Source organism: Pipistrellus hanaki (assembly GCF_964339955.1).
Source record: "Pipistrellus hanaki genome assembly, chromosome: 2".
Lineage (NCBI taxonomy): Eukaryota > Metazoa > Chordata > Mammalia > Chiroptera > Vespertilionidae > Pipistrellus > Pipistrellus hanaki.
Window position 1 is genome coordinate 50,754,673 of NC_140504.1, and position 23,497 is coordinate 50,778,169.

General features: G+C 47.8%; 1 protein-coding gene across 1 annotated transcript in view; it reads left to right on the forward strand.

Annotated features, from left to right (window-relative positions):
* SLC12A8 (solute carrier family 12 member 8) overlaps positions 1-23,497 on the forward strand; it is a 146,649-nt gene that overhangs the window by 84,751 nt on the left and 38,401 nt on the right. Inside the window, exons 6-7 of the mRNA XM_084871629.1 lie at positions 15,795-15,882; positions 17,462-17,549. Coding sequence (XP_084727755.1) covers positions 15,795-15,882; positions 17,462-17,549 — 176 coding nt within the window. The remainder of the gene's footprint in view (positions 1-15,794; positions 15,883-17,461; positions 17,550-23,497) is intronic.

A 23,497-nucleotide genomic window follows, 5' to 3' on the forward strand; every position in this document is an offset into this window, starting at 1 on the left:
GTCTTGCTCGGTCCCCACCGGTGCTGCCAGGGAGTGGGCCCCAGGTCCTCATTGTTCCAAATCCTGTGGGCTTTGCTCTCCCTGCCCCCATCTCCGGGGTCAAGCTTCTGTCCTAATCCTGGGACCACCCTGTCCGGGGCTAGCTTCGTGGGTATGAACCTGTGCATTCACACTGCATCCCGAGCTCTGAGGGGCCACATAATGGTTCCATGCTTTGCTCTTGGTAAAAAGTTTACTTGTTCATAATTCCTGAAGGATTTAACATAATTCAATCCTCCTTAGCACCCCTGGGCCAAGTGAAGAGAGGGGACATAGTTCTTAGTAATTTTTGAACAGGGGATGCTATCTTTTTATTTGCACGGAAACCTGCAGACTCTGTTTTTGTCCATCCATGCTTTCCCTATCCTCTAAAATCTCCTAAGGCCCAGGCCTTTCAGAAACAGAGCCCCAAATAGTATGCAGGCAAATTCTACTTCTTCCTGCCACAGCACCCCCAGGCAATAAGGCACAGCTGCCCTCCAGCAACATGGGTTCGAACTTCCCTTATTGGCAGAGTTCCCCCCCATAAATGCACACAGCACTGTAAATGTATCTTTTTGTCCCTATGATTTTCTTAACATTTTTTTTGCTCTAGCTTCCTTTTTTGTAAGAATAGAGTATATAAAACATGTCACACAAATTATGTGTTAATCACTGTTTATGTTATTGCCAAGGCTTCTGATCAATGGTAGACTAATAATAGTTCAGTTTGGGGGAAGTTGGAAGTTATATGTGGATTTTTTACTGCATGGGGTGCTGGCACCCTTAATCCCTGCATTGTTCAAGAGTCAACTGATAGGTTAACTCCCTTTTGAATGGACAGAAAAGGAAAGGGGGAAACAAAATAAAGGAAATTAACTTTAAAAATGTTAACATCTGGCCTAACTGGTTTGGCTCAGTGGATAGAGCGCCAGCTTGCGGACTCAAGGGTCTTGGGTTCGATTCCCGTCAAGGCCATGTACCTTGGTTGCGGGCATATCCCCAGTAAGTGGTGTGCAGGAGGCAGCTGATCAATGTTTCTGGCTCTCTATTCCTCTACCTTCCTTTCTGTAAAAAAATCAATAAAATATATATGTTTTTAAAAAGTTAACATCTGAAAATATTTCCAGCCTCCCCTGCCTGTCCTGCCTCCTGACCCAGATGGAGCACAGGTTTTAAGGGTTTCCTGCCTGGGCAGTTCCTTGGACCTGGCAGTTCCTTGGACCTAAGGCAAGAACTCCCTGCCTGTGGATGCAATTCGGGGTCAGCACTTACACCTGAGGCAGGGCTTGGCCTCCTTGGTGGCAACATTCCAGAGGGTGTTGCCAGGCAATTGCCTAGGTAATGTGACTTCACAGGGCTCCCCAGGTTCCCTCCTTTGCCCCTCCAGGCCCCGCCCCTTAGTAAGAGGGGGCCCCTGTCTGAAAAGAGCCTCTCCCTGCAGTGAGGGATGAGCAGGGCCTCAGAGGTGAAGGTGCCACCCAGTAGCCCAGGGTCTGACCCGGACTAACATTTGCGATCCGCTAGGCCAGCACCTGTCTGTCTTTTCCTCCACGCTTGTTTTTTGAGAATCAGACTAAAACCTCACGTCAGCGGGACATTCTGAGATGCCTCCCAGGACCAGAGAGGAGGATCTCTGTTCTTCCTTTGAGGAAGATCGCCGCCTAAGAATGTCAGTCAAGCTTTCTTTTCTGTGGTTTAAATTATGGAAATATTATTCTGTAATATTCCAAACATAAACTTCCATTACTGAACAGTCTACACAGGCTCATTTACCCCACCCCGCCCAGGAGCTGTGCTTCCCTGCCCGCTCACCCCACCCCAGCCCAACCAGCCCAGGCCGGCCAGCCGGCCAGGTGAGGAAGACTCCTCTGACCCTGCATTGACCAGCTGGTGAGGGAGGAGCACAGAGCAGTTCGTGAAGGATGGCCAAAGGTCACCAGTGATTGGTGGCCTGAGCTGGGCCGGAGGTCCGCCCCTCGCCCTCTGTCTGCTCCCCAGGCCCCCACAGTAACAAGGTGGGCAGGGCGAACAATTTGTATCACTCGGCTGTCCCCTGGCAGATGTGCTATTAAGCTATGAAAAGCATGGATGATTGGCAGTCTCCATGGTGATGGATTTGCCACGGATTAGCTCTGAGTGAGTCATGGCTGGGGCTGCCTCCAACGCCATCCTCTCCTGGAACAAGAGAACCTCCCGGCGTGGAGCGGGGAGGGGAGTTTGGAAGAAGAAAACTTTCGTCCCCCCACCCCGGGGCCCCGTCTCCAGCCAGAGACGTATTGTTGAGGTGACTTCAGAGATTTTATTCCAAGGGCGGGAGACTCCTGGGAAGAGCAGCCGCAGGCTGGATCTCGGGGCTCCTCTGGACGTAGGAAGCCGGTCCTCTGTCCTTGTGTCCTCCTCACTGCTCCGCCACACCCTGGGCAAGTGGCCGCGGGGGAGGGGGGACTAGGGCCATGCACAGACTGTGTATTCGCTTTGTTTTTAAAAGTACTTTCCTTCTCCAAACCACACTCCCAAAGTTTCCCTGAAAAAAACATCTCTCCCTACAGGGTTCACACAAACACACACACATACCACAAACGCACCCCCACAAACATACACATCCCCAAATACACACACCACAAATACCCCCCCCAAACACACACACCACAAACACATACATTCCCAAATACACACACCACAAATACCCCCCCCAAACACACACACCACAAACACACACATTCCCAAATACACACACCTCAAATACTCCCCCACAAACACACACCTCACACAAACACACATACGTACACACACACACACCATAAACATACACATACAAACATACCACAAACACCCCCCCACAAACACACACACCATAAATACACATATGCCAAAACACACCTAAAAGCCCCACACACAAGCACACACACCAATAATACCCCCCACACCACAAACACATATATTCCATACACATACACATACACACCACAAACACATATACACTATACACACACACAGAGCCCACAAATACCCCCTGACACACACACCACAAACACACATTCCAAACATCCCCCCACATACGCCACAAACACATACATACAAATACACACACACCACAACCACATACACATATATACACACATGCCACAAACACACAGACACTCCTCCCACACATACCACACACACTCCACATGCATGCACACACACACCACAAACACACACACACATACCACAAACATATATATATATATAAATACACACCACACACATACAGCACAAACACACACACACACACACACACACACACACGCACGCACGCACACAGCCACTCCTTGGATCTGGGACCACAGTCATGGATGAACTGGGAAGTGGAAATTTACTGGGAATAAAACCAGTGTGTGAAGTCATGTAACCCCTGTCCCCAGATCTCCAGCTCTGACTAGAAGGAATGAGGGCCTCTCTTGGTTGGCCACACCCAGCGTAAGAATGCAGCAGGGAAACCAGCAGCCTCCCCAGAACGTCCGCAGTCACCTTTGTGGTTATTTCTGTGATATCCTTTGCCCTTCCTGGCCCCGGTCCTCTTTCCAGCTCGCACACGCACACCCTGAGAAGCTCTGGGACTCTGCACCCCTCTGTGGGGGGCTGTCTCCGGGACCCGCAGCCCTGGCCGCATGCTGGCTCTGCCTTCAGCCCACCCTTCACTACTCCCCTCCCAAGTCAGCCCCTGGGGCTCCTCCTAAGCTGTGTGTCTGTGGGTGAGAGAACAAGAGCTCGCTGCGCTGAAATGGGGCCCCAGTTTAAAGAACAGAGAGACCCCGGTGAGGACAGCCTGAAGTCGGGGCTCACCCCCCTGCTTTCCCACAGACTTCTGAGCAGGAACGGGAGAAAAGGAGGAAGCTTTATATTTATCGTACAGGCTTATTTTTGTAATTTTATACGTAGAATTAAGTTACAACTTTATTAAGATCATCCAACAGCCTACGATGTTGGGCACTGTGCTGACCACTTTTAGATAGTCTTTCATTTAAGCCTCCCCACAGCCCCACCGATGCCAGCAGACACAGATTGAGCCCGAGGCTAGTGAAACCCAGGCTTCCTTGTCCCTCACTTCCTTCTGAAGAGCTCCTTCTAGAGCCCTGTTCCTAATTTCATATTTATAACTCCATATTTTTAAAAAATATATATATTTCTTTATTGATTTCAGAGAGGAAGGGACAAGGAGAGAGAGATAGAAACATCAATGATGAGGAAGAATCACCGATTGGCTGCCTCCTGCATGATCCCTACTAGGGACTGAGCCCGCAACCCAGGCATGGGCCTTTGGCCGGAATCAAACCTGTGACCCCTCGGGTCCGCAGGTTGATGCTCTATCCACTGAGCCAAGCCGGCTAGGACTATAACCATGTTGTTGAAAAGTATTAGGCCCCGTGGAACCTGGATCCTTCCATGGGTTCTGCTGTTAGTCCATTTTGCAGATGAGGAAACAAAGACACAGGGAGGTTAAGTTATTCCCCTAAGGTCACCCAGACAGTAAGTGGGGAGCCCCACTGCAGCCTTCATATTTGGAGAGGACGCTGGAAGAGGGACACACACTGGTCTGGAGCTGCCCTCATGCCAGAAGACAACCAATCTCGATTGAGTCCCGGTATTTGATGTCTCAGCACAGTCTCTACAGCAGCAGAGGGTTGACTGACAAATTCTGCCTCTAAGAATAGAGTGAAGAGGGGATTAAAGATTCTACAAGAACTAAACAAACAAACCAATAAGCCAGGTGTGGAGAAGGAGTGAAGGAGTGGGGTTTGGAAATCAGGTGCAAGGGGAGAGAGATCACCAGAATCCTGAGGAAGCCAGGGGATTTCTGCGTGAGAATGGAGCCCATCGTTCCTGAGTGGACATTTATTATCTCCTACTAGATGCCAAGCGAGTGTATTCTAACTTTACAACAGGCCTGCAAGGTTCACAATCTTATCCCTGTTTTCAGATAAGGCTCAGAGCTGTGCTGCCTCCAAATACTATCACACACACACATACACACACACACACACACACACACACACACACACACACGGCAGCAACAGATACGGATTTGGGCACCTTAGTGCATGGATATTCTACCTTAATTAAAAAGAAAGATGATAAATGTAAGCATTTAAAAAGAAAGAAAATGGGCATTAGAGAAACAATTTAGCTGTAAATGGAAAGAGAAAATTAAAGGTTTCTAAGGACACAGATTTGGATTGAAAAGCTCCCGGGGGGAAACTTGGAAGTTTCCTGAGAAATAAGTAGTCCTCTAATGAGCACGAACAGAAACCAGAAAAGCCAAGAAAAACTATTAGGTTTTCCCCCCTCCCTTTACTAATTCTCAGTTTTTGGAACAACACAAACAAGAAAGAAAAGAAATAAAGCAGGGTGAGCAGCAGCACTGGGATGGCAGTTAGCAGGCAAAGATGGTGGTCTGTGTGTGCCATGGCTAAGGGACCAGGCAGAAACAGATGACCGCCATCTGCAGAGGCTGGTAAGTGGTTATCTGACAGTTATATTAGCAATCTTCACCAAGAGCTTATTTTCCAGGGCACCAAGCCCAAGGCCCCTGCTACCTGGTGCTGTCAGTGCCCGGGGGGCTGTGGAGGGTGCTGGAAGTTCAGGCTCATAAACCTAACCAGTAAAGGGATGGCCAACACCATCTTGTAGAGTAAAGCCGAGGCAATAAAGACCTGCTAAAAGGCCAGGGGACTAGGGTGAGTGATTAATGCTAAATAAAGACATGCTAAACGACCCAGTGAGAAGGCTTAAGCCATAGGAAGGGAGCCGATTACCTAAGTCACATGGTAACAGCATGCGGACCATGCCGGCACCTATTCTAGTGCAGGGAGAACGGTGGCTTGGGGCACAGTATTAACTGCTTCCTGGACGGCAGTGTGCGTGTGCGACCTGAGAGGAGGGAAACGCCTAGACCAGGCCCGATCAGGTGACGGGACCCCTGCGGTGAACCAATGCCCAGTGCCAGTTGTAACTGATGAGCTCAGCCTCCTTGCGGTGGAGGTAGCCTCAAATGAATCCTGCATTTATTCTTTTAAAAAAGGAAGTCCAAGAAAAGCATGGGCGTTAGGAGAAAATACGGAGGCCAGGTGATGTGGTGGAAAGAACACCGACTTGAGATCAGGAAACTTGCAAATTAGTGCTGGTTCCGCCAGCAATCAGCTAAACAACGGGGGTAAGATCATTTCTCTGAGTCTGTTTCCTCATCTGAGGGAATAAAAGGTTGGAGAAGATCTTTACGAGGCCTTTCAGCTTTAAGAATCCTTGATCTGCCGAAATCGGTTTGGCTCAGTGGATAGAGCATCGGCCTGTGGACTCAAGGGTCCCAGGTTCAATTCCGGTCAAGGACATGTACCTTGGTTGCAGGCACATCCCCAGTAGGAGGTGTGCAGGAGGCAGTTGGTCGATGTCTCTCTCTCATTGATGTTTCTAACTCTCTATCCCTTTCTCTTCCTCTCTGTAAAAAATCAATAAAATATATAAAAAAAAAAAAAAAAAGAAAAAGAAAAAGAAAAAAAGAAAAGAAAAGAATCCTTGATCCTAGAGAGCCTTTGTAAAAAATTTTAGAGACCTGGCTGAGAGAAGTGTAAAGATCAAAAAGTAATTATAAAAAGGACACTTAGTGTTTCCCAAACTGCGTTCCATGGAACACTAATAATGAATAAAGTGTTTTGATATTTCATTTTTTAAAAGTGTGCAATTATCAAAATAAGTTTTGGGAAGCACTGAGCAACAATTGTCTTCTTAGATAGACGGTGAAATTACCATATTACAGACACTAGTAAGCCCAGCAGTAAAAACCTCGCTAAGCTTTAAAAAGAAAAAAGAAAAAAGTAATACTGTATTTGTAAAACATCTGGACACAGATGCTTTGGGAAATAGTATCTGTTCTATGACATCCACCCTAAATTTAGCTCTAACATTAACAATGGTATTTTTAAGTTGTACCAGAAGGTCAAAGAAAGCAAACTAGAGAATCTTTATAACCTTTGAGAAGCACAGGCAAAACATACTAAATCAAAAGAATTATTTCTAGACCTAACTGGCAAGCAAGACATCTATAATTCACCAGAACTGGAGATAATCTGCCCAAGAATTGCATAGTCAAACAGGGGCAAACTTCTGGAAACAGCAGCCGCAGCGTGCAAGCCGATCGAGCATGTGTGACAGACACGTCACCCACGTTACCACAGCAAGGCTCACCCCGAGGCTTCCAGGCTGGAGTCCAGGTTGCCTCCATTTCCTTGTCTCTGGTGCTTCCTGCCTGTGGTACTGACTACCTACTTCCTTGCTCTTCTGTGTCTCAGAAGCCAGCTTCCTGGCTACCTGGGTCTGGCGCATCGCAGAGGGTGGCCTGTGTCAGGGTGAGCCCCTCTCCTCCCGCCGCCCCGGGGCCCAGCGTGCTCCACACCAGGCCAGGGAGAAGGACCCTCAAGCAAAGCTTGGGCCATTGATTGTGTAAGGGACTGTGGCAGAGGAGACAAGGGCATTAGCTATGAATACAGAACCTGTTTGGAAGCAGGAAGCAATGAGGGTTAATCAATCATTTTCCTACACAGAAGCATACATGATAGCAGTGGAGTTTGTGTAGGTTTTCATTTATTAATTTTTGTAAGTGATCTGAAGGAAGGTGTACAGAATGACATGGAAAACTATAGGAGGTACTACAACGGCAAAGGATACATGGCGGTAGTCCCACAGAGCTGAAAGAATGCCAGGGCCGGGCAGAGTGAGGCCCGGCAGCGGGAGCGATGTGGGCAGGCAGGCGAGGCTCCCGTCCACCTGGCGATGGGTGGGAACGTTGGCAGAGGGTCAGAGTGGCGAGATCCAGGAAGGGGTAGTGACAGCTAGTGGGGTTTAGGGGTCAGGTGAACATGGAGATTTGGCTGGGATGCCCTTGGCACCAGATTGTTCTCGGTCTTGAGCAGAGCCTCAGTGACAGGACCTGGTCCCAGGAGTATAGGCCCAAGCAAGGCAGGTCCTGGCCATGCCTTTAAAAAAGTAAAATAAAATATATTATACTAATGCAAATTAATCACAAAGCCCTCATAGTAACAACTAAACAGTAGGCAGTTAGGGGTGACCAGGCCAGCAAGGGGGGTAGTTGGAGGCAACCAGGCCAGTCTGGGGGGGGCAGTTAAGGGGCAATCAGGCTGGCAGCAGAGGTGGTTAGGGGTAATCAGGCTGGCACGGGGGGAGAGTTAGGGATGATCAGTCAGGCAGGCAAGTGAGCAGTTAGGAGCCAGTGGTCCCAGATTGTGAGAGGGATGTCCTACTGCTGGTTTCGGCCTGATCCTGGATTGGAGACCCCTTCCCCCACGTATGAATATCATGCACTGGGCCTCTAGTGTGTGTGTATATGTATATATAAGTGAGTGGCCAGATTATTATGACCACCTGATATTTGTAGGCAAATTAGCCATACGCTGCATCGTATGGGATACGGAAGCCTTTGTTGTCTTTGAATACCTTTGTTGTCTGCAGTTACCAAGACAAAACATCTTCAATTTGCACAGGAACACAAGGATTGGACAGTCAAGCATGAAAAAAGTCATGTGGTCCTATGAATCACGTTTCCAGTTGCATCGTGCAGATGGCAGAGTGAGAATTTTGCGGAAATAGCATGAAAGCATGCACCCCACATGCATGAGTGCAACCCTTCAAGCTGGTGGGCGCAGTATTATGGTTTGGGGCATGTTTTCCTGGCATGATTTGGGCCCTTTAATTCATGTGGAACAACGTCGGAATAGCACAACATACCTAAGTTTGTTGCTGATCAAGTTCATCCTATCATGTTGATGGTGTATCCCAATGGAGATGGCTTCTCCCAACAAGACAATGCGCCATGCCATGGTGCTTGTATTCTGCAGGAGCGGTTTCAAGAACACGAGGGAGACTTTACCTTGCTTAGGTGGCCCCCACAATCACCAGATCTCAATCCAATTGAGCATATAGAACTGGACAGTGCTATTCATCAGACATGGTGTCAGATTTCTCACATCTGGAGTGGTGAGGGGTAGGTGGGAGGCTTGCTAATTATCATAAGCTCTTCTGTACTATTTTATGTTTTTAAAGTTGTACCAGAAGGTCAAAGATGTTTCAACATCTCGTAGAGTCAATGCCAAGAATCACTGTAGTATTGAAGGCAAAAGGTGGCCCAACAAAGTACTGCTGGGGTGGTCATACTAATCTGGCCGCTCAGTATACAGACACACACACACACACACACACACACATATATATATTAGAGGCCCTGTGCATGAATTCGTGCATGGGTGGGGCCCGGCCAACCTGGCCAGGGGGAGGGGATGTAGATGGTTGGCTGGTCTGCCTGCTGGTCGAACTCCTGGTTGAAGGGACAATTTGCATGTTAGCCTTTTATTATATAATAATCTGAGTGGCCAGATTTTTATGTGTTCAGAGATCATAATAATCTGGCCACTAGTATGTGTGTGTGTGTGTGTGTGTGTGTGTGTGTGTGTGTGTATACATACATTATATATATATATATATATATATATATATATATATATATATATATATATATGAATATGTATATAAATTGATTGATTTCAGAGAGGAAGGGATAGGGAGGGATAAAAACATCTATTATGAGAAAGATCATTGATCAGCTGCCTCCTGTATGCCCCCCACTGGGGATTGAGCCTGCAACCTGGGCATGTGCTCTGACCAGGAATTGAACCATGGTCTCCTGGTTCATAGGTTGATGCTCAACCACTGAGCCAAGCTGGTCCAACTGGGCCTGCCTTTTTTGATCCAAGTAAGTCCTGCTCATGATAAAACATAAAATAGTACAGAAGAGCTTATGATAATTAGCAAGCCTCCCACCTACCCCTCACCACTCCAAGTTCCCTTCCATAGGGGCAACCACTTTTAATCATTTTTAGAACTTTGGGAGTTATCACCAAGCCATATGTCTATACCTATACCTTGATTAATCAAACTCAGATATAATCTATTGACTTCATGCTAAGAAATAGGAGAGTTTAGCTTACTCACATGTTGCTCCATCCACTTCCCGATTTTTGAGAGTTATATTTTAATTATTAGTTCTTTTTGGTTACCTTTGTAACTTAAAATAATATGCTTAAATTCTGTTATTTTTATCAATTCTAGGTTACATCCATTCACTCCTTATTGATGGTGTGGGAAAATTGAGAGATTCTGTGTTGTGTTTTAAGATTAATATACTATTTGATGTGTTAAATAGTTTTACAAGGAATAATTTAGTTATCTCAAGGGACTATCCAATTTTAAGGAAATTTACATAAGCCTTTTATATTTGCATTTTCGACCAATGTCAGAGAAGCTATAATAACTTGGTAGCAGTTCAATGGGCAAAATCCCATGAAAACTATAGTTTACGGCTTAAAGCAAACAGTCTCTCTCTCGCTCCCTTAATTTTAAAATCTATTTAAAAATGTTTTTGTCTTAAGCTTAGAAGTCAACAGTCTTCATAGCTTCAAAGACAAGCTGCTCAATATTTTTGGAAATTTCTTTGCTCTTTTTAGCAAACACTGGAAACTGTCTTTTATGATGACAAGATATAGATAAGTATAGAGTTAACTTAAAATATATTGCAACTGGCACATAAATATTTTCTAGCCTTTCCTTTATCTACATAGCAATTAAATAGTTAGCTTTTCTTTCAAGCTTTCTTGAAGCTTGTACCATTCAAGCCAGTCCTGAGTGGAAATCATAGGACTTACATTTTGTTTTTACACCACTACAACAAAAATATCAGTGCTCTTTTTCTCCCCTCTACTTACCTTCCTTCTTTTCACTTCCTAATACTGGTTAGCTCTAGCTTTGCTTTTACTTCACCAAGCTAGCGAATATTTGTATTCTGTTTTGTAGCTATAGCTATATCCTCTATTTCATCAGTTGTTTAAAATATCACATTTTAGTTTGCTTTGTATTAGATCTTTATTTTATTGTTTACTTTTCCTGGAGTTTCAATAACCTTTTCTTTCTTATTATTGTCAAAATATTTAGTAAACATATCCTTAAAATCATTCAGTTTGTTCATTGTACTGTCCATTGCATTGACTTTACTTTTTTAAAAAAATATATTTTATTGATTTTTTACAGAGAGGAAGGGAGAGAGATAGAGAGCTAGAAACATCGATGAAAGAGAAACATCAACCAGCTGCCTCTTGCACACCTCTTACTGGGAATGTGCCCACAGCCAACGTACAAGCCCTTGGCCGGAATCGAACCTGGGACCTTTTAGTCCGCAGACCGACGCTCTATCCACTGAGCCAAACTGGTTTCAGCTGACTTTACTTTTTACTCGAGGATCTCCATCCTTCAGCTTCAATCCCTGCTGGCTTTTTTTGTATGACAGTTATTCTGGGACTTTGCTCCATTCCTGAGTTATCACCACTGTTTTCTGAATCTCATGTTTTCCCACTTTATGCTTTATATCCTCACTAGAGGCCAGAAGCATGAAACTCGTGCAAGAGCAGGCCTTCCTTCCCCCGGCTGCTGGCACTGGCTTCCCTCTGGCACCTGGGACCCGGGCACCCGGGATCTGGGCTCCCCTCTGGCCTCCAACAGGCACCTGGGACCCGGGCTTCCCTTGCAGCCTCGGCTTGGTCTAAAAAGACATCTGGTCTAATTGGCATATTATGCTTTTATTATTATAGATTTTGCTGGAGTACATGCATTAGCATCTTCCTCAGAAATGGTAGGTGGAGGTAACCTTTCTGAGCCCTTGTTTGCTTAACTTCACTTTCACTTAATTGATAATCAGGCTAAAATTCTAGTTTCAAGTAATTTTTCCTCAGAATTTAAAAATCAGTGTTCCATTGTTTTCCGCCAGTCAGTGTTGCTGATGAGAAGTCTGATTCCAGTCTAGTTTTTGTTCCTTTGTAAGTGTTCAGTTTTTGATCTTTGAAAATATTTAGGATTTCTCTTGATGCATTTAGGTATGGAGGTTTTGTTTTGTTCCGTTCTTTGTATTGTCTATTTATGGGATATGTCAACCTGAAGACATGTCTTCTTTAGTTTGAAGACATTATTTCTATTATTTATCTGGTTATTTTATTTGTTTTCTCTGTTTGCTCTTTCAGGGTCTCCTATTAGTTGGATGTTGCAATTCCAAGATTTTGCCTTTATTACATTCCTGGTTCACATTTTCTACCCCTTTATCTTTCTATTTCAAGTTCTGGGATATTTGCTTATCATTTATATCTTTATTGCAGTTTTCATTTTAGTGATCATGTTTTTAATTTCCAAAAGGTCTTTCTTGTTCTTGGATTGTTTTTTGTTTTTCATGGCAACTTTCTTTATAGATAGAATAATCTTCTTGGGTGTGTCTGGAACTACTAATTAGTATTTCCTTCAAAATTCTCCTCTGTGTTCTGGTTTTTATGTTCTTCCAGCCCAGGTCGTTCTATTTTTATCGTGCATGTGTTTGTGTGTTTGTTCCTGGTTTCCATCACCCAGCTGGCCATCTTTGGTCGCTGGCGTGGATTCCCTGCTGCAGTGTCTGTAGGTCTGTTTTCCCGGTGGGGCTCCGTCTTCCTGGGAAAGCTGACGGCAGCACATCTGTGAGAACGGCTGGTTCTGAGGAGGCTCCATTCTGGGTGCAGACATCCGCACCAGCAGCCTTGGTTTTCCTTGGGCAGTTTATTCAAATCCTCTAGAGAAGCATTCCAAAGCTCTCTGTTCCTTTCCTTTCACTCTTAATCATTATCTGCATTTTCTGTGTTCCAGACATTGGCGGAAACCTTTCATCTACTTAAGAGACCCCCCCCCCCCAATCCTCTTTGCTTAGGGGCTTGTGTTCATTTCCCCTCTTTACTACCCTTTTAATAAGCTCTTGGGAGGGGAACCAGAGGAAAGAAAATGTGCCTAACATGCCATGTTAAACAAAAGTCCTTTAAGAATTATTTTCCCTTATTTCAAAATGATTACTGTAGAAAACTGAGAAAATATAGATAAGTAATAAAATAAAAAATGTTTATTCATCACCCAGGAATAACATTGTCAACATTTCAAAACACGTTCTACTTCCTTTTTATATGCATCTATTCATGTTTGTTATTTTCTTACAATGGGATCAGACCATATGTTCTGTTTCCTAATGTGCCTTTAAAATGAAACAATAGCTTTTAAATATCTTTCCATGTCACAATATACTCCTGACAATATTGGAGACCTGGTATTTATTGAAAGATTATATATATCATCATTTATTTAGCCAATCCGCTATTTTTAACATTAGGTTATTTCTAATTTTTACTATTGTAAAAGAGCATTTATAGGCATATTTTTTGGCTCAGTTTTTAATCATATCCTTGACTATGTACTTAGGATAAAATCCTAGCGGTGGAATTGCTGGGTCAAAGTATATGTGGCAGGTCCCAGTGTTGGTCCAGCATTCAGGGTTCTTGTTGAAACAGCCCCTTGTTAGCTCTCAGGCCTCAGGCTTTCCCTTCACTCCGCTTCTCTTGAGCTTCTGTAAGTATTCCTGCAGAGGCGTGATGAACATAACTTCTGGAGTCAGAGAGACCAGGGTTGAATCATGGCTTTTGCCAGTTAGTAAATGTGTAACCTTAGGCTATTTTAATTAACCTCTTTGAGTACTAGTTTCCTGTTCTGTAAAATGGGGGAAATAATTCTACTCTTCTGATGTGGTTGTTGTGAGGATTAAACAAGATAAAAATGCATATAGAGCACTTAGCATAGGCTCTGTGTTGAAAGTGTTCATAAACCCATAATGATGGGGTTAGACCATTCCTCCCCCTAAGCCAATGTGACTCTCCCTTCAAGGACACACCGGAGATGCACCCACTCTCTGGGAGGTTTTCCTGACTGGGGCAGGCAGAGCTCTGGTGGACTGGACTGCATTTGATGTTTGGTCACGTGGCTTGTACCTTTTCCCTGAGTGTGTGCATGTGTGTGTTCGGTCAGAGAGTGACGTCCCCTCCTCACCATCCTGCACTGTCTCCCCGGTTATCACTAATTACCTTTCAGGAGTGTTCTTGGGAATAGTGGTGATGCTGTGACTCAGTGTTGGTAGCATCCAGATTGTTTTGGGGAGTTCATTGAGAGCCCTTTGCAACTCAGGGTGTTCGTCTTTATTTCTTCAAATAGGTTTTCTAATTCTTGCTCCTCTTATTGTCCTTCGGGCACCCCTATTATATGGATGTTATTTCATTTCATGTTGTCCCAAAGCTCCCTTGGTCTTTCCTCCTGTTTTTTAATTTTTTTTCTCTCCAATTGCTGTTCAGACTGTGTGTGTTTTTCTGCCCTGTTTTCTAACTTGCTAATTCAGTCCTCCTCTTCTTCTAGTCTACTGTTGAAACCTTCCATTGTGTTTTTTATTGTAGCTATATCATTCTTGATTTCCTCTTGATTTTTACGTAAGTTGTTGTTTTTCTCATCCAGCCAGTTTAGGAATTGTAGTACCCTTACTCTGAATTCTTTTTCTAACATATTGCATGCCTCCATTTCATTTAGGTCATTTTCTGGGGAGTCCTTTTCTTTCCTTTGGGCAGTGGTCAGCAAACTCATTAGTCAACAGAGCCAAATACCAACAATACAACAATTGAAATTTCTTTTGAGAGCCAAATTTTTTAAACTTAAACTTCTTCTGATGGCACTTCTTCAGAATAGACTCGCCCAAGCCATGACATTTTGTGGGGAAGAGCCACACTCAAGGGGCCAAAGAGCCACATGTTTGCTGACCATGGCCTTTGTGGGTTGTTTCTTTGTCTCCCCATTTTTGCTTTCACCGAAGAATCCAGACACCAAGTGACACGGGGCCCGTGGCTGAAGTTGCAGGCTTGGTGGGATGGGAGCGCACTCTGGGACTCACAGGAGCCTGTGACTGGGGAAGCTGGAATCCTGGAGTCTATGGGTCTGCAGATGAGGTAGCAGGTCTTTGGCCAGAGTGGCTGTAGAGTCCAGTACGGTGTCTGAGGCCAGTCTGGGTGGTGGTGAGCCTGGGCTCCTAGTCACAGCAGCTCTCTCCTTCAAGATGGCGTAGTTTCTGTGCCAGAGCCAGCCTCCCTGAGAGTGCTTGCAGTGGTAGCAGGGGCTCCCCATGTAGTAGAGCCAAGTTTGTAGCCTCAAAGGCTCCTGCAGGATCTAACTGTCACACACACACACACACACACACACACACACACACCGCACATCCACACACTCTCCTTTTGCTTCCTCACTCACTCACACTCCCTTTCTCACTGCTGTCCTGCCAGCTGCCAGCTTAACTCTCAGCTCAGGAGGTTTGAATGTGGTCTCTCGTTCTATTAGGTGGGACTTGCCCCCAGAACACCATGGTGGGCAGCAGATGCAAGGAACTCTGCTGAAGGGGCCGCAGGACACCATGGTGGGCAGCAGATGCAAGGAACTCTGCTGAAGGGGCCACAGGGGGAGATTTGCTGAGGTCAACCCTTCTCGGGGGGTTGACCCATGGAAGGCAGAGCTCAGTATAGGGCCTTGGGACCATTGTGCAGCCTGCCAGATGCCTCCCTGACCCTCATTACTTTGTGCTGGGCTTTAAGATGCCTTTTGTAACTGGTAAAGCCTTCCTCAGCATTGTTCAGCCCACAAAGGTCCCTTTTATGCCACAGATTCCTCCCCAGTTGCCAGGGGAGATTGAGAAGTGAGGTTTGCAGATGGGAGGGCTGACCAAGGGCTAGCTTCCAGGAGCGACCGAGGAGGAGAAGGTGCTTGGTGCTGTGCCCTACTCACCCCTTTCTCATCTGGATGTCTTTCAGGAGTCATGGCCGGCTTCAACATGGGGGGTGATCTCAGGGAGCCTGCTGCCAGCATCCCCCTGGGCTCCCTCGCAGCTGTTGGCATCTCGTAAGTTCCCCTCAGCGGCAATCCTCTGGGGAGAGGAAGAGAAGACTCCTGGTGAAAGAGGGGATTGCCCCCTTTCTTTGAGAGCACCTCGACTCTGGCCAATCTATTTCCTATTCCAATCCTCTTTTGGCACTCGGTGGGCTGGAAAATCCAAGTCTGGTGGGTTCAGACGATTGCCTTTCATGCGCCCTGCCTGGGAACTTGGAGGAGAAGTGTCACTCACACAGATCCACCCCTTTCTTCCCTTTCTCCTCAGCCTCCCAGCCTCGCCCCTCCTCTACCCCCATTTTGAACTTGGGGATTTTTTTTTTAACCATTGAGTTTCCAGGATCATTGGAAGGAGCATAAGGAGGAAGGGTTTTGCAATTAGATGAGGGTTTGCATTTCAGCTGTGTCGCGGATTGACTGCAGCATGACTGTGGGGCATTTATTTGTTTTTTTTTTTCTTTTCTGTAAAACGGGAACAATGAAGAGGAAGGGGCCCTCTGTGTTGCGGGAGAGATACTGTGTATAAAGACACATAGAAGGAACGTAAAGACTGGCCCTTCATCCCCCCCCAGCCTCTCTGCACCACCCCAAGGCTGCCCTTGGTTTGAGGTCACACTGTGCCACCCATGCGAGCAGTTTGGGTGGCCTTGGGCCTGTTTCTGACCTTCTAGAATCTTTTGACATTTTTGTTGTTGTTGTACCATGAGAAGAAGCCTTCCTGGGGTGGGTGTGGAAGCCTGTGAGATCACAGGCGCCACGGTGACCTGAAAAGCTGAAAGTGCCTGCATTCTTGTAACGGTGATATTTATAAATATTAACATATGTTTTCCACAAATGCTGAATTGGCTCTTAGCTCACTGTCCAGACGCTGTTGCATTTAGCCAGGCACACAATGCCCGTCTATTTCATGCTAAATAGGGCAATCAGTTGTATTGGGAAGAAAATGAAGACAGCAGAGAGCACGAGATAGTGCGCTGGGAGTCAGGAAGGAAAGAAAGAAGCCTGTCTCCTTTTCGTCACAGCTGGGAGGCCCCGGGAGGAGGCTTTGGCCTGTCCCCTCGCTGCCCAGATGGGGGTGAGGCCACCGGGATCACGGGACCTGCTCAGAGTCACAGGGCATCTGGGGGCAGAGCCAGGTCACTGCAGGCCTTTGTACGCTTGGCCTGGCTGTCCGTCATCTGAGAGCCAAGGAGCAGCAGGACTTAGAGGCTTGACTGACCATCCACTTGTCCTTCTTGTGGAATGAAGGGGAGGGGGCTGCTTGGCAATGCTAGCCCGAGTCCTGGCAACCTGGAGGCCAGCTGGGCCTCCCCCTCCTCCACCTCCAACACGCTCTGTGTGTTTGTCTTCTTTACTGTGACAAAGAGACAGCCATGATACTTCCTTTTTGCTAAGAAAAATGCTAAGGAGAATGACATGGAAGGTGGCCCCCAGGGAAACTAGGAATGCGTATGACCAGCCCTTTCTCTTTCCTTTGTGTCAGGTCCCCACGGGAACCTGCAGGCCCCAGGCCGAGTGGGGTGGGCTGCGAGGGGGCTGGCCGGGCTGGGGGTGGGGCGGCAGCTCTGCTCCACGTCTGGGTGTTTTTCAGGTGGTTTCTGTACATCGTCTTCGTCTTCCTGCTCGGTGCCATCTGCACCCGAGAGGCCCTCCGCTATGACTTCCTGATAGCGGAAAAGGTGGGTGAGTCCTGCACTGGGGTGGGGTGGTGGTGGTGGTGGTGGTGGGGTGGCTCTGAGTGCCAGGTCATCTCTTTGTTCCCATCTGCAAATGGCAGCCTGCCCCTTACCGTTCTGCCCGGGAATCCACGTAGTCTTGGGCCCTGGACAGAAGGATGGGGGCAAAGCCACGGAAAAGGTCCAGGCTCTTCTTATGGGCCCCTAGGAACAGACAAATAACACCTGTAAAGTCTCGTGCACCCAGGTGACTAAATGGTGGCAGCAAAAATCAGGACAAGAGCAGAACCTGCTTACCTCAAACCCATATTCTACCAGCCATTGGTTTGGGCCCGTAGCCTCACCTGCCACCCTGAGCAGATAGTGATGCCCTCAGGAAACGGGTAAGGAGGAGGAGACTGACGGACGGAAGGAGGGCGGCGAGGCTAAGGGAGATGGAGGGAGCCGAGAGCCAGGGCGAGAGCCTGAGGGAGGCAGAGCAGGTTCCTCTGAGAACCCTGACCCCTTGGGCTTTCCACACACGCACACACACACACACACGCACACACACATACCACACACACACACCACACACATACAGACACGCACACGGGTGGGTCGGGGAGATGTGGCTGTAACATCTGTTTCTGGAGCTGCACTTCCAACCCTGAGAAGATTATCGAATTCCTCGCGTTCCACAGCCGCCCCTTCTCAGGCTGGAGGTCGTGTGATGCTCAAGGACACCGGTTTGGCATCTCTGGAACCCAGGGGAATAAGATTGCCCGACACTCTTCTGGAAACCCCCCAACACTCCTACCTCCCCTTAAGTTCCCGGAGGAATGTGGGCCCTGCGATTCCCATTACTTGTCGAGGAAGGCAGTGGGCCGGGATCGCTCCTTCCTCAGTCAGCTCCTGGCGTCACTGCTCACGTTTTAGGAGAAATGGCCCTTTCCTCTTGGGGAGGCCTGGCTGATCGTGGGCGGCGAGAGGGCCCTGCTGGGCCAACCCAGGCAGGAAACTCGAGAAACTTTTAGAGCTACATGTGGACTTGGTGTACACACTAGCAGAGGCTTCTTTTTAAGGCCTGTAGCCGCCGATGGGAAAGGGATGTTTGCGCCCAGGGGTCATGACTTCACCTTGGAGGCAGGTTCTGAAGAGAGCAGCCATGCCCGTCATGAGAGCACTGGCACCCGCCTTCCAGGGCCCCCGCACGGGGGTTTGTTCTCAGGGAGGGAATCTACGGCCCTCGTTTATGCCTACGTGCCTGCTTTCATCTTGAGTTTCATCTCCCAGGGGCCTTTGCTCTAATTGTGGATGAAAAGCTTGGCTGCGTTAGAGGAATTAAGGGCCTTGGGGAGCGGCAGACCCTCTGACCGGGGGGGAGCTGCCTGCTGCTGGCTGCGGCCTGCTTCTAAGTGCATCCCCTCCCAGAGGTCCTTTCAACCATCAGAGACTCCGGTCTGGGTGGAATGAGGCAAATTATCCCCGGGGCCGGGGCCCCTCTCTTCCCCCCCTCTCCTGCTTTGCGGGAAAGCCAAGAACGGGTGTGTGGGAGGGCAGGCAGCCTGTATCCCAGGGAGGCCAGACAGCAGGAGAGTAAAAACATCTCGGTGAGCAGCATGGGAGGGCCTCTGTGGGTGGAAATTCCACCGCTGACAGTAAAAATATTCACGGGCAGGAGGCGTGCTGGGAATGCCACCTGTCCCCCACGGCGAGACAGGTGGGCAAGTGCTTGGCCGGTGGGAGGCGCGTGCTAAGCCGCGCCTGGCAGGAACCTGTGGGGATGCCACTGTGCACGTGCCAGGATGTGAGGTGGAGAGCCATTTTTGGAGGGGATGAGAGACCGCTTCCTGGAATAGTTGCAAAGCCCAGAATGAAAGAAAAGATGCGGTGCTTGGTTCTCAGCAGTAGATGGGCTGGTGCAACAAGTAACCAACCAGGCCACGCCAAGAGAGCAGCGCCCTGGTGTGCCGCCACGGGGAGGGCCACGCAGGTGTTTCCCCGTGAACCTCGAACCTCGGCTTTTCTCCTTTCCTCTTCTCTCCCCGGGACCGGCTCCCCGGGACTGACGAGGCTGCCAGAGCAGGCACTCTAATCAGGCGGTAAGTGGGCCACACACAGTTTTACTGACCGTCCTCAGAGAACGGGAAGGTGCACCGTGTAGAGGTTGGAAGGTACGAGTGCCTGGTCTGACGTGGCCACTCGATTCAAATGACCACCTGGATGTGGTTTTAAGGAACTGTTCACCTCGGCCTTACGCCTTAGCTGTGGCTTCGGCTGTGAGCCCCTCCGTCCCTGAGCTTCCCTGAATCCTGGGGAAGCAAGGCCTCTTCGGTCTGCTCTGTGTACCCAGCGGGTCTCACCTCCGGGTGCAGACCGGGCCGGGCCTCCAGCAGGCACCCCTGGCGCTGGTTCCTTTGCAGCTCCTCCATGCACTTCTTCTCTTTGGCCAGAACGTTACCTCCTGTGGCTATTGGCTGTGCTGGATTCCTCTCCACTGATCTGCAGCCACTCGGCTCATTGTTTCTCTCTGGGCTTTCTGCAGTTTCTCTGACGTATTTCTAATTATTTGGCTTCCCGGCCCCGGGTTTCTCTAAGAATTGTCTTTTTTTTTGCCTTATGTCCCTGCCCCCCAGGAACTTTTCCTGGCTCTCGGGTGTTGGTCTCAGTGATGTTATGTTTCCTAAAAATTTTGAGTCCCTTGCAGTGGCCGAGCGGCTCTATGGTAATCCATGCAAAGCACAATACCTGGTGCGGGCAGATGCTAATGGACGTTCGCCTCCCCTCCACACCCCTCATGGGGACCCTAATAAATAGAACACGTTGGGAAGGGGCACATTCTTTTGGTCTGAGTCACCCATCTTTAACTAAACGGGAAAAGCTAAAAAGTCAATCCCAATATTATTCACTTATACAAAAGGGAATTGTATCAAGTCTGGTGTTAGTAGGGGTAGAGTTAAATAGATTAAGTGATTGTTTCAGAATAAAGTTGTATACAGTCAAGGAAAAGACCCTGATTTTTACACATCAAAAAAGACCAAGTCCTTCAGGGTCCCTGGGGTTTGCTAACTAGCAAAATAAGAGCAGACTAAGTAACAAAAGTACCCCAACAATGTATTTATTAAAAATGGGGTATCCCACAGAATAAATTTGAATCATTCTTGGCGGTGACAGGCGTGGTTTCGCGTGTTCACAGTTGCACCTGCCGGATGCTCAGCCTCCGCCACCCAGCCCGCCCGCTGTCCTCCCTCCCCATAGCGGACACGCTCTGCCTCTCAGGGAGGAAGCCGACTTGGTTTCCTAGGGAAATGGCTACCAAGTGGGAGAAAATGTGACTCAAAGTTGAGATATTGGTCAATTTGTTGAGTGAGGACAGTACTAGAGAACTCGGGTCTATGGAGATAGCATGTGAGAGAAAACCAGGGATCTATGGAGACATCTCCATGTTAATAGATTGGGGTCCAGCTGGCGTGACTCAGTGGTTAAGCTTCGACCTCTGAACCAGGAAGTCAAGGTTTAATTCCTGTTCGGGGCACATGCCTTGGTTGCAATCCCTGGTGTGGGGCATGCAGGAGGCAGCTGATCAATGATTCTCCCTCATCATTGATGTTTCTCTCTCTCTCTCCTTTCCTCTCCAAAATCAATAAAAATATATTTATTTATTTATTTAAAAATATATTTTATTGATTTTTTACAGAGAGGAAGGGAGAAGGATAGAGAGTTAGAAACATCGATGAGAGAGAAATATTGATCAGCTGCCTCCTGCACACCTCGTACTGGAGATGTGCCCTCAACCAAGGTACATGCCCTTGACCAGAATCGAACCTAAGACCTTTCAGTCTGCAGGCTGATGCTCTAACCACTGAGCCAAACTGGTTAGGACAATAAAGATAATTAAAAATAAAGATTGGGATTGTAAGGGTTTCAGCATATACTCTGTAATGTCAAGGGACCCAAGAATGAGATGAGGCAGAATGAGCCCCTTGCAAATGACTTCCGATCCAGTCCTTCAAGAGAAGGGGGCTGTCCGTGGACTGGTGGGGTCTTCTAATGACCACAGCTCAAGTGGGAGCTGGGCCCAAATACCAAGAGCAGAGAAATGGAATTAGTGATTTTCTCCAGGAGTTCCTGTAAAAGTGAGGGTAGTTCACACCCCAGGCAGTATTTTGGAAAGATAGAGAGGTTTTTGTGATGGCTCAGACAGGTGTATGAAGGCACCTGCTCAAATGTCTCACTCCCACCTCCACTGCACAGTTAGCGGGTTTGCAGTCCCATGTGAATAGAGACAGTGATGCGCCCCTGACAGGGCTGGGAGCAAAGCTGTGTGGGTCACTGTTGCTCCTGTAAGTCTTGCCCTGTGCCCAGCACTGCACAGTGTATATAACATGTCCTCAGCAAATGTCCCCACAGGGACGGATGGATGACAGACACAAAGGAAGGGACCAGATTCAGGTGGGAAAGAGATGAAATGGAATATATATATATATATATATATATATATATATATATATATATATATATATAATTGATTATTCATAGAGAGGAAGGGAGAGGTACAGAGAGTTAGAAACATCGATGAGAGAGAGAAATATCGATCAGCTGCCTCCTGCATGTTCCCTACTGGGCATGTGTCCGAAACCAAGGTACACACCCTTGACTGGAATCGAACCTGGGACCTGGAGTCCACAGGCCAACACTCTATCCACTGAGCTAAACCAGCTAGGGGAAATGGAATTTTTATACTTTACCCAGACATCAGGACCAACATTTCATTTTTTTTCAGAAAACTGGCTGAATAGTAGTTTTATGTAAAAGACTCGCGAGTGAATGGACCATTGTGAGCCCACTGGACAGACTGGACATAAGCAAGTCACTATACCTAGACAGTCCCTGCCTGGCTGCAGCCTGAGGATGCTGTGAGGGTCCCAGGGGGTGTCTATGGGAAGGCTGGTTGCAGCTGGAGGTCACTGTGTCATGGCCTCTGGTGCTGGAGCCTCATCAAGTTCCTGAGGTCAGTCCCAACCCCAGGAGGCCACAAAATTAGTAGGGCAATCTCATTTCCACACTGAGTAAATGCACTGGCTTTGAAAGAAAAACTATACTACCTAATAAAACAGTATAATGCAAATTATCCATCACTCCACTACACCCACAAGCCACACCCACCAGCCAATCAGAGTGAGTATGCAAATTAATCCCAAACAAGATGGCTGCCACCACAGAGAGTAGGAGGGAGCCTTCGGTTTCCCTGGCAATGGAAGGAAGCCAAGCTTTTCACCTGCCCTGGCCAGCCTAGGCCTCCACTCAAGGATATAAAGTTTCAATTATAGAAGGTGAACAAACTCCCAACAGAAATGGCTGCAGCTATCGAGCAAACAGAAGGCTTGGCTTTGCTCCAGGCTACAAAGTTTCAATTGTAGAAGATAAATATATCCCAGATACCAGAGCCTCTGCTTGGGTCACCGGTGGGCATAGCCGGCCTGCAAACCACCACAGGCCCCTTGCCCAGGCTGCCCCACACCCCAAGGGAACCCTCACCTGATCTGGGACATCCTACAGGGCAAACCAGCTGGCCCCCACTCATGCACCAGGTCTCTATCCTATCTAATAAAAGAGTAATATGCAGATTGACCATCAATCCAACACACAAGATCAAGATAGCTGCCCCCATGTGATCAAAGATCCTGCCCCTATGTGGACACAAGATGGCCACCACAAGATGGCTAACAGGAGAGGGCAGTTGGGAGGCACCAAGCCTGCAGGGGAGGGCAGTTAGGGGTGACCAGGCCGGCAGAGGAGGGAAGTTGGGGGCAATCAGGCTGGCAGGGGAGCAGTTACACATCAATCAGGCTGGCAGGGCAATGGTTAGGGGGTGATCAGGCTGGCAGGCAGAAGTGGTTAGGGGCAATCAGGAAGGCAGGCAGGTGAGCAGTTGGGAGCCAGCAGTCCTGGATTGTGAGAGGGATGTCCGA